Consider the following 18,648-nt stretch of genomic DNA (forward strand, 5'->3'; position numbering starts at 1 on the left):
AAAATTAATGATGAAAGGATTTCAAGTAAAGCATTAGACTGTTAAATATTTTATCCCGTAATTGCTTAGAATGGGTATGTGTATATATAGAAAAACATGTGAAAGGTATTTAATTACCTTTTTGTTCCACTTCTATTGTAGAGAAAGAAGAAAAGCAGGAAAGGAGAAAAAGAGAACAGATTAATGGTATTGTATTGGCGAGACACTTTTGCTCTTGCACTGAACTATTTAGCCTTCATTTTGCTTACTGCTACATTCTGCATTCATTAGTTTGTAAGGCCTTAAAAAATACAAATCAAACCCTTATAGGTTTATTACAATCTTATTCTTTTTTTTTAAAAAAAGCATGCACCATTGTATCCATAACCCATTAACGTCAGTGCAAGGTTTTCATTGATTCTGTCGGATTAAAGACTAGGATTCCATTGAACACAGGAATGACAGGAAATTCTTGAATATACAGCCTCTTCATAATTGGCTGGTCCCCAGTGTATCAGTACTGCCAAAGAATTATATGTTCCAACTTCTGAAGAAGATGTTGACATAGACTGAAATCATCTTTGTTTTTTAAAAAACAGAACAAATCCGAAATAAATGTACATAACAGCAGTTATTCCCATTAGATCAAATAACATATGTCATCTCCTCACCAAAAAAGAGAAAAAAAACCTTACCTAATGCCACAGGGTAATTGATTAGCCAATGATGTAATTAGATCCACATAAATCAATGTATGATTAAACAATAGTTCCAAAGGAAAAGACATGCTTTGTGTATTGAATAATTACTTCCTTTTTTTACCTGGACTCATTTCCTGCTCTCAAGGATGCAGTTAGGAATTTGTCAAGTATTAGAAATACAGATTTGGATGAACTAAGAACTGATTCTGAAATGACGAAAGAGCGCAGGGCTAATCTAAAATCGCTTGACTGATTTCAACACTTTTAGAACCATGCCTTAACTGATACCAAAAGGCCTTTCGTGAAATGTCCAGAGAAGCAAATTTCCAATCTGTTGCAGTGGGACATTCTGTGCGCGTGTCCTTCCTAACGCCAATGCTTGCTGGCCTAGGGGTTGTTCTGTTCCCACCGGGGCTTCTACACAACACACGGAGTTAGGTACAATCTGATTGAATTCATAACTACTTCTACATTTTGCTTAGCATGGCTTTAAGGAATACATGAATGCGATGTCTGAAGTGGGGCCCACACCTTCCAACAGCTGACAGACGAAAACAGGGACACTCTTGTCAAGGGGTTGGCATCAGCAGTTGACATCGCTGGTAAGGCATTGCACATTGTTATGCAAACACAACGAAGTGAGAATCCACACAGAATGGGCTTGTGCAACTCTCTGCCTACAGTTCTTGCAGCAAGGCAGGCACCTGATATTTATCAAAATGACATTAAGTAGTTCTGGGACCCATTGCAAGGCTAGCTCAGCCTGATTCAAAAACAAAAAAGGAGAGTGGGGGTCACTGCAGAGAGATCCAAACCTCACTCACCCCACACATTTCTCTACAGATGTCTTTGTCTGACAATAATAATAATAATAATAATAATAATAATAATAATAATGATTTTATTATTTATATGCCGCCCATCTGACTGAGTTGCCCCCGCCACTCTGGGCAGCTCCTAAAAATTTTTAAAAACACAAGAAAAGATAAGAAAGAACCTGACTCACTAGGGTCTCCATACGTCTGGAATTTAATTGGCGAAAACAGCTCAACCACATTTGCGTCCTGAATTTTACTTCTAGAAATATGGCAACCCTATGACCCACCTCCTAAAAAAGCAGAGTGAAGTTCAACCTCTGAATCAGTCTCTGTTCCTAGGGGACCATTCTCCCAGGTCTCAGAAGCTGCCCATTTGTAGATGGAAATCAGAGAATTCCTGTAGTCACCCCTCCATCTTTGATTCTGAGTCTGGGATGCTGAAGTCTATCATGTTCAGCTTCTTAAAATCCTTTTCAAATCTCAGCACGCTTTGGAAGTCCAATAACCCCCTTTTCAGTTCATGTATGGCCTTTTCTTGGATTAATGTGCATTAGGAGGGCACCACCCATGAATAAAACAATAATGTGGTGTATTCCTCACAGCTTTACTCCTTTTACCTTCTGGTCTGCATGGATGGCTTGAACTAAAGTCTCAATTATCACCACAAGCAGCAGTGGTGACACTGGGCGGATTGACTTGGGAGTCGTGGCCATTCATGTGCTGTAGACTGGAATATACCTGAGTTTTAGGGAAACCCTCCCCCACCCCAATTCCGTTTAACCCCACCAAATATCTTAAGAGCATGTGGAGATAAAGGTATGGCTGGCTGTTTGCTTTTATTGCTAAGATGGACTGCATTCAGGAACCTGTGAACCAAATCAGCCACTTGATGACTGGGGATAAACCCTGCTTGGTCCATGCTTGGATAAAAATCAATTTCACCTCTTCACCATTACAGCAGAGTGGAGCTGGGTGTTTTAGCAAAGAAACAGGATGACCCCATCCAGCTTGAGCAGAATTATGAGTCTTTTCAGTTATCTCCTCTTTTATATTGGAGCTCTCAACGATTCCAGAGTGCTGAAAGACTTCATCGTCGCCCTTGTACCCTACTCCGAGCCAACGTGCCCAGATGATCTTGACAACCACCTTTTAAATAGCTCTTGTGCTCTTCAGGGTTCCACTTGCAGCCTACCCATGTTTACATCAGAAGAAAGATGTGGCAATGACCAGCTGTAGCTGCCTCTGCCTGTGTATTAGCCTCATGCTGTAATTAAGTTTCTATTATGCCCTTGTTATTTGTTGTTTGCAAGCCGCTTTGGCACTCATTTGAATGGAAACGTTATAGAAATACAATAAATCAAATCAAATCAATCAATCATCTTACACAACTGCCTCCATTAAAAATAACCTGAGTGGAGAAGAGCTTTTGAATTACATTGCGAATGACAGGTTATGCCCTCCATTTTATTTCATTTTGAGTAATTACTATTTATTTGATGGTCACAATAACATGTCCTTTGGTTTCCTTGACCTTGAAAAACATGGACTCCATATTAATTCACTGATGTACTATTTTTCAGGGATTGACAACCTGAACTCATGGGTGGCCCAGAAACTGAGAGGTGGAGGGAGGGAGAGAGCGAGATCAACAAATGGGAACAGCAGAACATAACTGATGGTCCATGATAGTTGGGTAAAATACTCTGTATGTGCTCAGAAGTTAATTGCACTGTGTGTGAGCTGTGAGGGGGTGTTGGGAAACTGTGTGCGTGCAGCTACTCACTCAGAGTCAATTAAAGTTTGGCAGACAGCCAGAAGGCAATCTGAAGGAGTAAGTCTGCCTGGTGATAACAGAGGCATGGAGACGGCTCCCTGACTGGTCAAACTCTCACAAGGGAGTGATAATTAATGGCCTACTAACTGGTAGTCCGTGAGTTCAGTGGTTCAGTGTGTCAGTGTAGGAGTTGTGAGTCGTGTCAGAGAGAGCTAGCATAAGAACTGTGTTCTGTTCCTGTATATGTTGTTGTTTAATCGTGTCTGCCTCTTGGTGACCCCCTGGACCAGAGCACGCCAGGCACTCCTGTCTTCCACTGCCTCCCGCAGTTTGGTCAACGTTCCTGTATATAGTCCACTGTATATAATAAACACCTAACTACAAGTTCCTGGTTCCTGCTTTGTCTATCCTGTCTGCAGCCAAGTTGCCAATTGCTTCTGTGGATTCTGCGTTTACTCTGCTAGGTCTGGCTAAGGTCCTGCAACAAGTCGGAAAGTTGTGAAACACCAAATAGGTTTTGCCAATAAGCCTAAGGTAGATAGGGATGGTTATCTCTCTAATGTTGTGTTATGCCACGCTCCCTCCATGGCAGTCATTTCGTGACTGGTGGCCACGGCACTCTCTCAAAATTTGAAATGTGTCTGCTAGTCCAAAAAGGTTGGCAACCCCTGCTATAATTTATTACATGTAGAATTTTGAAAATAGCATCATATGACCCTTGTTGCAAAGATGACTTCCGGGATTCTCTCTTTGGAAAGTCTACTTTGTGAGGACAGTTTTCTTTCTAAAGATTGTCTCTCAGTAGGCACTTACCATAAAATCATTATTTATAACAACTTACTGGGAATGTCTGGCTGAGTACTTGAGCAAACCAGCCTGACAGGCCTTCCAGAGTTATTGTACAGATTAATAGAACAGAACAGCCCCATGTACGCTGTCCTAAGCTCCTTGAAGGATGGGGAGGATAAAAATGCAATAAATAAGAGAACGTAAGCAGTGGCCCTTCCTAAAGTCTTTACTGGGTCTGGTGTTATTTAGTTCATCCATGAAAGAAAGCCCTGCATTGATTTTTCATACAAGTCTTCAATATAAAATGACTCCTTTCTGCTTTCTTTACTGTATTAATATCATTCAGAAATGACACATCCCAAGACTTAAAATGCATCTTAGGGTCATTTTGGACTTTTCTCCTTGGGGGGAAATTAGAATTCAGCCATATGCTGTAGCTTTGCTTTTCCTGCTGCGCTGTAATTCATCACCCGTCAAGTTCTTCAGTCCACAAGAGGTCAGAAGCAAATCAAAAGCACGACTGTGCTATCTTGTACGGGTGTCCCTAGAGCCCATTTTCCTCCCTATGATTAATACAGTTCATATTTAATCTCCACAAGAAAAACATTTGATCCTTCAGATGACACAGATTGCCTCTGCAGCTGCCAGAACCAAATGAAGGGAAATATCATTCAAATGTATTTATGATCCTCATTACCTCAAATCTATTGGTAGCAGTGCAGGGCCGAAGCCAATCCTACGCTTGTTGGCTCAGAAGAAAATCCCATTGTTCAATGAGGCTTACTCCAAAGCAAATCCCAAATGGACTGCAGTCTTAATGGTTTAAATACAAGCAATGATTGTTAATACCCAATGCTTTTTGTTGAGGCAGTAATTTAAAAGCAGTTATGCCTCACTACAGCAGAAGCATCCGGAATGTGTATATCACACATTGCAACAGCCTCCACACCTTCCAGCTATTCCTGTAAAGTTGATATTTTTCGATACCTGTCTATGGTAAATCATTCTCCTCGTTTTTGCTTTTAGGGAGATTCCCTAGGAAAATTAATCTCTGCATGGGGACAGCTGATTCTTGATTTTAGCACACAGGCAGGCCACTTACATGGGCACAAAACCCGAGTGAACAGCTTCCTTTCCAGACCTCCTCTGCAACTGTGTACCCAAATAGTAAATACTGCTAAATGTTTTTTGAATTGTTGTAATTCTGTATTAATTATAGCCAGATCTGATTAAAGACATTTATGTTTGCTTTTTGCCTGGACGAAACTGCTCTGGCCAGCTTTTTAACATAGCCTTCTTAATGCTGGTTATGGACTATAACACGAAAGTTTTGATTTGACATAGTCTCCTTCAGAGACAAGCGTAGGACACAGGATATTGTAGTAAAAGGGACTACAGAATACAGTAACAGAGGGAAAGGGAAGCCTTCAGCAACGGGGAATGGGGTGTTCAGAGTAAGACAATACAGTCATACCTTGGTTTCCGAACAGCTTAGTTATCGAATGTTTTGGCTCCCGAACACCTCAAACCTGGAAGTGACTGTTCTGGTTTGCGAACTATTTTTGGAAGCTGAACATCTGATGGGGCTTTCATGGCTTCTGATTGGCTGCAGGAACTTCTGGCAGCCAATCAGAAGCTGCGCTATGGTTTCCAAACGTTTTGGAAGTCGAGAGGACTTCTGGAACAGATTCCGTTCAACTTCCAAGGTACGACTGTATCCGTTGGTGGCAGAATAACAGTTCACAGGACAGTGTTTTCTGAATTTCCAATGAAGATTAGCAGCTGAGATAGGGGTGTTTAAACAATCTGCTATATAAAATTATAGAAAGGGAAGACTCCCGGTGTGATCACAATGACTGCACTAGAGATAAGTGAACTTTCCTTTGAATAACTTGGAATTTCCCCCGCCTCGGCTCAGATTAGGAATCAAGGTGGATAAAAGCCAACAGATGAATCTGTCCATCATTTTGGCAAACTGCAGCCGTCCAAGATAGAAATTTTGACAGGTAAATATTCCATTTTCTTCCCGACAGCATAAGGAAAACTGCAAGTGGATTTCTCAAGATAATAATTGCTATACAAGAAATAGTAGCTACTATTGTGCTGTTAAGTCAACAGGCCCAAGAACATTATTTAATTTTAATACATTAAACAAGACTGCAGGGCCTGATGGCTCAACAGTCGAATTCCATTACGTTTACCGTTACAATAATAACACCAGTTTGGAAGGGACTGTTTGTTTATATTATATTTATATTATAAATATTGCTTCTTGGACTGAAACAAAGAAAACCTAGATATTAAAGCCCCAAACCCAGTAAGAAATTGTGTAGTCCTAAAAATCAATTTCACTGTTAATGCCAGCGGTAAGATTCTAGCTACAGTGGTGGCTAACAGGCTGAAGATGATTGAAAAAGATTAAGTAAGGGCAAACAGTTAAAGGATACTATCGAGAAGGCAATTAATATAACAGATAATTATAATAACAGCTTGATTCCTTCTATTTTGTTGATACTGGGTCTCAAAATAAATTTGGAGATGGAAATGTGTCATTGGCTTGGGCATCCTAAATGATATTTAAAACACCTTCTGACAACCCCGTATATTCCAGTATAGGTCAACAGCACCATCTAGTGTGTCTCACACTCTGAATGCCTGCAGAGAACTCCTAAATAGACAAATATCCTGGGTTTTTATTGCCAGTCCGCATATCTGGTTTAAACCCTACTTAGTCTGCACCAGCTAGTTGTTTTAAAGTGGAAGTTCAGAACCATTAAGAAGGTGGAACCTGCCACTAATTAAAGTAGTAAAGGTAAAGGTAAAGGTACCCCTGCCCGTACGGGCCAGTCTTGACAGACTCTGGGGTTGTGCGCCCATCTCACTTAAGAGGCCAAGGGCCAGCGTTGTCTGGAGACACTTCCGGGTCACGTGGCCAGCGTGACATCGCTGCTCTGGCGAGCCAGAGCCACACACGGAAACGCCGTTTACCTTCCCGTTGGTAAGCGGTCCCTATTTATCTACTTGCACCCGGAGGTGCTTTCGAACTGCTAGGTTGGCAGGCGCTGGGACCGAGCAGCGGGAGCGCACCCCGCCGCAGGGATTCGAACCGCCGACCTTTCGATTGGCAAGCCCTAGGCGCTGAGGCTTTAACCCACAGCGCCACCTGCATCCCCAAAATTAAAGTAGTAGTAGTAGTTATTTAGCGCCATCAGAGATGGAGTTTGGTCTCAAATTCTCACAAATCTGTAGGGCATGATTTCAGTTCCATTGCCTCCTTGCGAAATTCCAATTCAGGTGGCCATAGATAGATAGATAGATAGATAGATAGATAGATAGATATCAACCCATACGAAGTATCAAGGAGGTATATAGCAATATATAAAAGTACAATAAAAACATTGCAAAAAATTAATACAATGAATTGTCAAAGATGTTCTGTAAGGAATTATGAATTGTAGTGTATAAAATTAATCAAATGCAACTGGAAATGCTGGGAATTAATAATGACAAACCGTTAAACATAGAAATAAAAATATATTACGCAGGCAAACCAGGAGAATAATAGTATTAATCATTTGGGAATTTTGTCATCACAGAATCTTATGGTTAATACACACAATGCGATGATTGTGGGGGGCGAACTATCACAAGGAAAATTGTAGTGGTTTGATGAAATGGTAACAAGCTGAATATTCACCCTAAAATAATATTTTTTGTTTTGATCTTTGCATTAGCAATTCCATCAGAAAATATTAAGAGTTTGCGACCTAATATTAATGCGCACAAGGGGCAATGGAAGAAATTTGGGAAGGGTGAGGAAATAAAAAAGATTTGTCAGAACACTGTTATAAATTTACATGCTATTAGAGTGAGATCATTAATTACCGAAAGATTTGTAAGAAGGTTCTAGAGTTAATTTAATAAACCCATTAATAAATGATACCTTAAGTTCTTTGTACTGTCAGTTTTTTTAATGTGTGTGTGTATTAAAGAACTGAAAAAGTGCTGGCAACTTTAAAAATGCACCTCTCATTTGAGGTGTGCTTTTATGATACTCTAAAATTCATATACAAAGCTAGCTGGTGAAAAGACCAGTGCTCAGTGTGTCTTGCAATATCTTTCGCTAATAACCAGTCAGCCAGCACTGCAGGAGATTTGACATGAGGAATGTTTTATGCACCACTTCCCACTATATTTCTTTGCCAAGTATATGAGCCTTGGCTCTTCACATGTGTTATAATACCAACAACATTTGCACTAGCCAGAGCCCTGCGTTCGTTTGTCAGCTCTGGTGCAAAATGCATCGCTTGCCTAAGGCCAAAGATGGAGGAGAATTTCATTTGGCCCACATTTTCTAAGCAAACTAACCTAATGTACACGTCCTGGCATTATACGCAGGTCGGAACACAATTATCCTTCAGATTCCACACTTATCCAATTTTTGTGATACAGTTCTCAGCTTGACATGCACGCAAAAATGTACATTTTAGAATAAAGTATTTTAGAAATGAGTACATTGAATATGTATTTGGGAATGTAGCTTGTAATAAAATATTATTGAAACGTGTAATTTGTGATAAAATGCAAACTGAAGTATATACAGTGGTATCTCTGTTTTCGAACGTCTCCATTGACGAATGTTTCGGTTTTTGAATGCCGTAAACCCAGAAATAAATGCTTCAGTTTTGGAACTTGCCTCGGAAGTCGAACATGCCACGCTGCTTCCGTATTGAGGCTTCCATACTGAGTTTTTGGTTTTTGAACGTTTCAGAACTCAGATGGCATTCCAGAACAGATTCTGTTCGAAAACTGAGGTACCACTGTATTTAGTTACAGATTTAAGCAGAAGTGTTTGGGGTGGTGTTATCCTGACACCAGTATCGCTGCCACTTTTCTGGATGGGGTGGGGAGAGAGGCCAAGGTGCTGGTGAGGGTCGGGTCGTGGTTGTCAGGAGGGTAGCACTGCTGGAGGTAAGCATTTTGAGTTCAGTTGAAAGAGAGTTGAGGGTTAGAATCGTGGAGTTGAAAGGGACCCTGAGCGTCATCCAGTCAAACCCTCCACAATGCAGGGATGTCAAGAGGGTCCCCCATCCAATTTGAAACCATGCTGGACCTGCTTAGCTTTGCAGTTTTATTGTTGCACCTCCAGGGTTGGTTAGTTAGTTAGTTTGATTTATTACGGCCATTGGCCCATATCGAAAACAATACATCAAAATTTATCCATAAACAATACAATTTAAACAGTTCCAAGTTAAAACACCCATATAAAACCAATTTTACTTCAATTAAGTGAGAGCTGGACCATAAAGAAGGCTGATCGCCGAAGAATTGATGCTTTTGAATTATGGTGCTGGAGGAGACTCTTGAGAGTCCCATGGACTGCAAGAAGATCAAACCTCTCCATTCTGAAGGAAATCAGCCCTGAGTGCTCACTGGAAGGACAGATTGTGAAGCTGAGGCTCCAGTACTTTGGCCACCTCATGAGAAGAGAAGACTCCCTGGAGAAGACCCTGATGTTGGGAAAGATGGAGGGCACAAGGAGAAGGGGACGACAGAGGACGAGATGGTTGGATAGTGTTTTCGAGGTTACCAGCATGAGTCTGACCAAGCTGCGGGGGGCAGTGGAGGACAGGAGTGCCTGGTGTTCTCTGGTCCATGGGGTCACGAAGAGTCGGACACGACTAAACGACTAAACAACAACAACAAAATACACAATAAGCTCCCTCTATGTAAACCGAAATTCAAATCCCTCAGATTTTGGGAGATATGCGTCTTAGTTCTGGCACTTATTGATGGTTCTTAAGTTTAGCTAAGCTGTCAGAGTCATACAGTGATCCATTTCTCCTCTTTTGAAATAAGACATTAATCAGGTATCTAGCGACTGCAAGGGATCTACTTGTGTCTTCGTCGTTTAATATGTATATTATTTGGGCTTCCTGCGGTCTGTCAGCAATTCTCAATATGGGGCCAGAAACTTGGACCGTGAAGCCGAATGTAATGGACAACAGAAGATTATATGATATAACGATTCTATAGGTCCACTTTTACAGTCACAGAGGAGTGAGATCTGTCCGTTGGAGAGTCTGTTACCCAACACATTTGATGGGAAAACATTGAATCTAGCCTTTATAAAGGCATACCTGTGCATCACCACAGATAAGGTTGTGTTTGGTTGGGAGTGGGTGGTAAAAGGTGTGAGAAATACATAATATAATAATTATTCATCCTGGGTGCGAAGCTGGGGTGGATAGTTTAAAATAGGATCAGTATTATATTAGCCACTGTTACCTTATTTAATAAAAAAAAAGGACCCTGGTCAGTTAAGTCCAGTCAAAGGCGTTGGGATGGGGTTGTGGCACTCATCTCGCTTTCAGGCCAAGAAAGTCCGTATTTGTCCACAGACAGCTTTCCGGGTCATGTGGCCAGCATGACTAAACCGCTTCTGGCGCAACGAAACACAGTGACGGAAACCAGAGTGCACGGAAACGCCGTTTACCTTCCTGCCTCAGCGGTACCTATTTATCTACTTGCACTGGTGTGCTTTCAAATTGCTAGGTTGGCAGGAGCTGGGACAGAACAACAGGAGTTCACCCCGTTGCGGGGATTCGAACCACTGACCTTCTGACTGGCAAGCCCAAGAGTCTCAGAGGTTTAGACTACAGCACCACCCACATAATTACTTTATTTATGTAATAAAGTAACACATTAAGATAAAGAAAAGACTGAACCCATATGCTTATGTACACCAAGTAATCATAAAACGCTTGTTTCTTGTTTCTTGTTTCATAAATTAATTGAATTATACCATATACCTATTCTTTAGCTATGCTAGGGGTGGAGTACTCAGATAAATATTATCTGTGGTGGCAGCGGGGATAAAGGGGGATTACTGAAATACCCAGCAAAAACCCAGCTCAGAACTGTACGTCTTGTGAGGAGGTGCCCTAGGGGAGTGTGCCAGAGCATCTCAGGGCAGGGCATAATGACTGCAGATCTAGATGCTCTGCTTTAATATGATAGATTATCTTTCCTTGTACAGCTATAGGTAGTTATCTGTCATGGATTCTGAGGGGAGGGTACCTGAAAACTATCCATCATCCCTAGCAAACTGAACACAGAGAGTCAAGAACTCTGGAGTCATCAAATGAGCATTTATTGACGGCCACTAGTCAGGGTCCTTTAAAGGCTGAAACATCTTTCTTTCCCCGCACTTCAGCGGAAGGATCTTTCTCTTTCCGTCACGCTTGTGCACCTGACAGCCAGGTAAGCTTTTGACAGCATGTTGCTATGCTTGATCTGTCTGCCAGGTCTGTTATCACAGCAGCAAATATGCTTTCCAAGTAGCCCTGTAAATACGCAGCTATGGTAAACAACTCTGGGCCATCTGAGTCAAGTCAGGGCAAATTTGGCGATCATCAGCCCCTGATATGAGATCTTTGCTTCAAACCTGGATGTCCTGTTCTGATATGATGCTTGATGAGTATATGAGCTAGGATGACTAAGATACTGAAGTGTTATGGGTGCCTTAAGTGAAAAAGTATAGTATAATTAAAGGCTCCAGGAAACTGGACCCCACTGAAGAGTAGGGCAAAGGTGGCTGTCCAATAATAAGCTCTTCCAAACGCCTGCTTTTCATAATGAAGCTTTCAATGAAAGCCAGCTTGAACACAAATGAATAAAATCAAGAGCTGCAAACATGACTACACTGAGGCTTTGGACTGGTAGTTTTTTTGTAACATACGCAGATTCACCTGCTGTGACACAAGACATATAAAGCAAAGATTGGACATGAGTTGAGCAAATATAGAATTACTGTATTTTTCGCTCTATAACATGCATCTGACCATAACACGCACGTAGTTTTTAGAGGAGGAAAACAAGAAAAAAATATTCTGAACGAAACAGTGGGTGCATGATTTTTATGGTTCATGCTGTGGCCACAGACATGTGATCTGATGGTGAGTTTGGGGTAGCCCAATGCAAAAATCCTGAGGATCCATGTGGATCCGTGCTTTGTAACCACGTTTTAAGTGGGGAGGGAAGGAAAAGCACTCAAGGGACAAGGAGCACGCGTGGAGAAGGAGCTTTTCGGCAAGCTGAGCGGGGAGGAGGGAGGGAAAGAGCACTGTTGCTTTAAAGGTATACTTAAGGTACTTGCCCTGTGCCTGGGTTTTTTTCCATTTAACAGTTTGCAGCCTTTTCCTTCCGCTCCTTGTTTTGAGGCAGAATAGATCTGAGCAAGTGAGGAGGACTTGGATTGCAGGGGATTCACCATTAGCTGTGTAAAAGCGCTCCTCCTTGTAGCCTGAGTGATAAGCAGCCACCAGCAGCAATAGAATGGAGCACAAAAAAGTGGTAGGGGCACTAGGACCCAGACAATGCTCGAATCTCTCCTGCCTGAAAACAAGCTGCTCCCTCCCAGCGGATCAGCTGAGACGCAGGGATTTGCGAAGTTTTCCCCTCTCCCTCATCCCCAGCCTTTTTTTTTTTAACTTCCTGGTTTTCACTGCGTGGCTCAGAGCTCGAGGTTGGTTTTATTTTGCTGCTGGTTGCTTAAATTTTATCTTTCCTGCCGTCCCTCTGCAGCCTCATTGCTCTGTTTAGAGAGCGCACGGACCTTTGCTAGCGTCTGTCCCTCCTCCCGTGTAAGCGGCTGCTGCCCGCTTTGCTGCCATGGCTCTCCTTCCCTCCCTCCGCTCCAGGTCGCTTTAAAGCAAGCAAAGCGAGAGCCTCCTAGAGTGTGTAAGCGGCTCCCGCTTTGCTTGACTGATGGCAGCCATGGCTCCGATCCGTGCATTCGCTCCTTAACACGCACAGGCATTTTCCCTTACTTTCTAGGAGCAAAAAAGTGCATGTTTTGGAGCGAAAACTACGGTATATGTATGCAGCTCTCAGGTCCTTTGTGTGGATGAAGTCTCTACTAAATTTTCTGGCCTATATGGGCTACACACTTCCGCTTGCAAGCTCTTTGCCTCTGTAAGTCTATTCCTGCAAAGGCTGATCAGGAAATGGGAAGGCAAGGAACAGCTGGCGTTTCCACTTTTTTATAATGAAGGCAAAATCACCTACAACGGTAGGCTCCAGCAGTAGCGTAGCCAGCCTGGGGGGTGCACGGGGAGGCATGGGGGTCTGTACTGCGTCACGGTGGCTGCTGTGCGTTGGGGGTTGGGATTCTGGGTGGCAGGGGAACTTGAGGGCAGCACAGCAGTTGCTGGGTGTTAAGTTCTTGGTGAACATATCGGATGACACAACGATTCTTCAAACAGCTCTTGTTTATTCACAGGCCAGAACAGAACTGAACTGAAGGGTTCAGCCAGCCTGCTTATATAGAGCTCCACTACTACGCAACAGTAACCATTTTCTGTAACTATCCAATCACTGAACATTACTTTCAATCCCTTATTTGCATATGTGGACCTGAGTGAAAACTATCTACAGTATCCCCCTGCTGGCCCAGGGTGAGAATTTCAGTACATAACACTGGGTGTTTCGGGTGTTGCAGAGGGTGCAGGGACTTCCTGTCCCTGAAATGGGTGGCTGCCCTAAAAAAAAGCTCAGCAACTTTGGTCCGCCCAGGCGCCAGCGGGGGTTGCTGCGCCGCTGGCCCCTCAACCTCTAGGTCTGAACTTCTGAAGGTTTCTTTCCAGGGCTACGTCCTTCTTGACCACAGTTTTCAAACTCATTGCCCCCCGCCAAACAAACAAGGAGAGGGAATGAGATTTAGAGTTTCCCAGCCCCCAATGGTAAAGTCTGCCATTGCAAATATAATTCGTGCTTATATTTCTTAAATTTGGCAGGCTTCATCCTTTCAGAAGCAGTGACCTTACCTACAATTTGCATCTGATTCTGGCAGAAAATAAAAGCCAGAGATCGTTTTTTCCTTTGTTTTAAGAATAAATTTTAAAGTTCTCCTGTATGAAAACACCTGCATGAATCTTCTTGAAATTTGGCAGGCTTCATCAACTTTAAAGTGGCTCCTTTGCTTGCAAATTCCATCCACTTACATTAAAAGGATAAAACGTTATAGCAATTTTAAGAAACTTCATTATTCGGGGGCCAGCAAGAGCTTTGGATTTAGCAGATTAGATTCCGTCCTCCTGAATGATGGGGAGTGGATCCAATACTTTTTATGCTTTGAATACTGCAGGTACACAAGAGCAGAAGACCTCAAAAGTGGGGTCATTCCTTCTTTTCATTGCCACACAAACCCTGGGATTTGGCCCATGCCAAAATACAAGAAGTGATCCAAGGTCATAAAGTCAGCTTTTTGGCTGAGTGAGGATTTGAAGTGGCGCCTCCTCACTCCTGAACAGGGAAATTTGGTCCTCTGCGGCACCATGGCTCTTAATTGAATAAAGCAACATTGACACCGTGAGTCAGTTTAGCATGCTCTAAAATTGATTTTTAATTTAAGCATTTCCCAATAACGGCCCACCTAATTTTTTTAATCCAGCTGAGGGGACTTTGTCCATCATTGCTGGAGACTGTGGTTCTTCGGGTGATTCAACCTAAGCACCCTGGGTTATTCAAAAAAGCAATAAGGCCTCCCCTGTAAATGGTTGTCTTCTGTGCTGCCATCATAAGTAGCAGGAGGTCATGCGGCTCTTAAAAGCCACAGCCTCCTTCAGCAATTACAGCACAATTTTCCTGTTAAAATGTTGTCATCAACAATGACTTCGCAGCCCAATGAAGCATCTCTGATTAGATTTTCAGTGCTGTTACACATCAAGCCATTTCTTACAGTACAGTTTCCATACTAAGTACCAATTTTGCTATTCAGCATTTTTAACAACCGTGTTCTGCGGGGAAGATAGAACAAAGCTGTCAGCGGCGTGTCTGCTTCCAAATCTAGGCTGGAGGTTTTTTTTTACTGAGGGAGGCAGGAAGAGGCTCGCAAGATTGCTAAGCTTCTTGAAGATGGTGCTTAACAACAATTATTTCCAACAAGTACACTGGCTAACAAACTGAGCTAAAATATCGCTTGCAGTCTACATATAGGTTTTGCTATAATACTAGGGGACAAAGATGAAGGTATATCCCATATGTATTATTTGCAAGCCAAGAACAAAACTCTAATTACTGCTTGTGGTTTGTTTGGGGGAAAACAAAGCAGAACTATTGGTTTGCACGTAATGTGAAGCCTGCCTCCGCTTCATTCCCTGTCCCCTACAAGCTGAGGACGAGCTGAAGTAGGGTTTCCCAAACTTGGGTCTCCAGCTGTTTTTGGACTACAACTCCCATCATCCCTAGCTAGCAGGACCAATGGTTAGCGATGATGGGACTTGTAGTCCTAAAACTTGACATCCAAGTTTGGGAAATCCTGGGTTGGAGTGGGGGAAGGAGCGAAGGGCACTGCTCATTCACCATAAACTGTAGTTTGCTCATAGACATCCAATGAAACTGAACGTTAGAAGATTAAAAGGACCCCTGACCACTAGGTCCAGTCGTGACCAACTCTGGGGTTGCGGTGCTCATCTCGCTTTACTGGCCGAGGGAGCCGGCGTACAGCTTCTGGGTCATGTGGCCAGCATGACTAAGCCGCTTCTGGCGAACCAGAGCAGCACACGGAAACACCATTTACCTTCCCGCCGGAGTGGTACCTATTTATCTACTCGCACTTGACGTGCTTTTGAACTGCTAGGTTGGCAGGAGCAGGGACCGAGCAATGGGAGCTCACCCCGTCATTGCGGGGATTCGAACCGCCGACCTTCTGATCGGCAAGTCCTAGGCTCTGTGGTTTAACCCACAGCGCCACCCGCGTCCCTTGTTAGAAGATTAAAGACAAATAAAAGAAAGTACTTTTTCACATAGTGCATCATCAAATTATGGAAGTCACTCCCTAGGAGGCAGTGATGAGACCAATTTGGATGGCTGCCAAAGAGGATAATAATAATAATAATAATAATAATAATAATAATAATAATAATAATAATTTATTATTTGTACCCCGCCCATCTGGCTGGGTTTTCCCAGCCACTCTGGGCAGCTTCCAACAAAGTATTAAAATACAATAGCTTCCCTAAACAGGGCTGCCTTCAGATGTCTTCTAAAAGTCTAGTAGTTGTTCTCTTTGACACCTGGTGGGAGGGCGTTCCACAGGGCGGGCGCCACCACCGAGAAGGCCCTCTGCCTGGTTCCCTGTAGCTTTGCTTCTCGCAGCAAGGGAACCACCAGAAGGCCCTCGGCACAGGACCTCAGTGTCTGGGTAGAACGATGGGGGTGGAGACGCTCCTTCAGGTATACAGGACCGAGACCGTTTAGGGCTTTAAAGGTCAGCACCAACACAAATTCATGGACAAAAGGGATGTCAAAGGCTATGCTCTATGCCTACAGTTTGAAGGAGCAATACTTCCAAATACCAGTTGCTGGGAGCCACAGGAAATGTGCTCTTATGTTCATGTTTAGCCTGCTGCTTTTCTCACAGGTATCTGGTGGGTCCCTCCAAGAACAGGATGCTGGACTCCATGGGCCATTGGCCTGATCCAGCAGGCTACTGTTATGTGCTTATGCTTTAAACTATGATTTAAAGTGATATCCAATCTGGGTCAGCAGCTGGCTGCAGCAAGATCACATTTTCTCTTAATTCACATATGAATTTGATACAAGTTGTTCATTTTGAAGTTATATTTTATTATGACTTTTTGTATTTGATGAGATTATTATAAGGTGTATGTTCTTCACTGAATATTTTGTTGCCGCAAACCACCTTGTGTATAGTAAGAAAGAAAGGCGGTATACGAATTAAAAGTGGAATGGAATGAAATTAATATGCTCTCTGACCAAACAGATTTTTATTCATGATGTCATGAGATAACTTTTTAATGCAATGCACAGCTCCACTTAATGCTGTAACAAACATAGATCATCAGGTAATAAAGGGCACCCCTACCATTTGCTGCAGCTGAAGACGTTTAGAGACCTGTGCTTTTAATTTTACATTCACTGCTAATTTTTCTAAACAGCCACACAAACCATCTGTTAGCCATTCTTAAATGATGAGATTCAGGCTGTGTTTCATTGTGAAAAGTCATTTTACACAAATTTGAATGTGTACTTAACGATGTATTGTAAAGTATTCCTTAGAGAATTTCTTCCTCCGTGATGACAAAATATATCAATTTTTGAGTGCACTGCTTTACGGCATTGTTTTATCAGATTGTTTTATCTCTAAGCAAGCGGTGCTCTAATTGTGTGTGGGCAGCCTCATGCGCTTGTTAGAAGGTGAAATTATAAGGGAAGGGGTTGCGGAGCTCAATGGCAGACCCCATACTTTGCATGCTTCAGTCCAGAGTTCAATACCACCTATCACGAGCAACAGCGCTAGAAAAATCCGACCTCCTGGGACTTACAAGAAATGCCTCCAGAAGCTCAGGGTAATTGGCTTTGATAAGGTCACTCAGACTGAGCCAGTGTGGTGTAGTGGTTAAGAGCGGTGGACTCGTAATCTGGTGAACTGGGTTCGCTTCCCCGCTCCTCCACCTGCAGCAGCTGGGTGACCTTGGGCCAGTCACACTTCTCTGAAGTCTCTCAGCCTCACTCACCTCACAGAGTGTTTGTTGTGGGGGAGGAAGGGAAAGGAGAATGTTAGCCGCTTTGAGACTCCTTCGGGTAGTGATAAAGCGGGATATCAAATCCAAACTCCTCCTCCTCCTCCTCCTCCTCCTCCTCCTCCTCCTCCTCTTCTGCTTCTTCTTCTTTGGACCTATTTGAGACTATGTTATACAGGCGATGACCATTTTGCATGCGTTTGATTGGAACGTGACCAATGCGCACACCATTTTCGGCCCCAGAAGGGCACAGGGGCAGAACGGGTCAGAAGGCAACTGCCGTGCATATGGGGAGTTGCCTACATCTCAATAAGTGAATGTTTGTTTTGTGTGTTCTTTATTTTTAGTGAATATGATAGAGGGATTAAATGCGTCCAGTCAAAGCAGGAAAAACTGGGGTACACAGTACTGGGCCTCAGCAAACAATACTGCCCAATGCAAATACATTTGGGAGATTGCAGGCACACGTACGTCACCACTCTGGGCTCCCAGATGACCAGTTTATTGAGCATTCATCCTGAATCACTTGCACAGAATTCAGGGAGGTGCAGTCTTTGTTAATTCTGATTTGCTTATAAAACAATGAACTTTCATCCCAGTTTGCTTGCATGGTATTTAAAAGGCTTCCTGTTAATTATCCATCCATCCCATACCTTTGTTGTTGTTATTTAGTCGTTTAGTCGTGTCCGCCTCTTCGTGACCCCCTGGACCAGAGCACACCAGGCCCTCCTGTCTTCCACTGCCTCCCACAGCTTGGTCAAACTCATGCTGGTAGCTTCGAGAACACTGTCCCACCATCTCATCCTCTGTCGTCCCCTTCTCCTTGTGCCCTCCATCTTTCCCAACATCAGGGTCTTTTCCAGGGAGTCTTCTCTTCTCATGAGGTGGCCAAAGTATTGGAGCCTCAGCTTCATGATCTGCCCTTCCAGGGAGCACTCAGGGCTGATTTCCTTCAGAATGGAATCCCATACTTTGCAGTGCATTTCTCCATCAGTTCCCTAACCACAAAGAGTCTGGGTTTTTTTAAGATGGATTTGTTG

General features: G+C 43.0%; 1 protein-coding gene across 10 annotated transcripts in view; it reads right to left on the reverse strand.

Annotated features, from left to right (window-relative positions):
- ADGRL3 (adhesion G protein-coupled receptor L3) overlaps positions 1 to 18,648 on the reverse strand; it is a 563,586-nt gene that overhangs the window by 228,110 nt on the left and 316,828 nt on the right. For 9 of the 10 annotated variants that reach the window (XM_079960222.1, XM_079960225.1, XM_079960216.1 and 6 more), the window contains exon 6: positions 118 to 132. The exons of the other annotated variant lie outside the window; for it this stretch is intronic. In XM_079960222.1, coding sequence (XP_079816348.1) covers positions 118 to 132 — 15 coding nt within the window. The remainder of the gene's footprint in view (positions 1 to 117; positions 133 to 18,648) is intronic. 10 annotated transcript variants of the gene reach the window in all.

This window comes from Podarcis cretensis, assembly GCF_951804945.1.
Source record: "Podarcis cretensis genome assembly, chromosome: 17".
NCBI classification, from domain to species: Eukaryota; Metazoa; Chordata; class Lepidosauria; order Squamata; family Lacertidae; genus Podarcis; species Podarcis cretensis.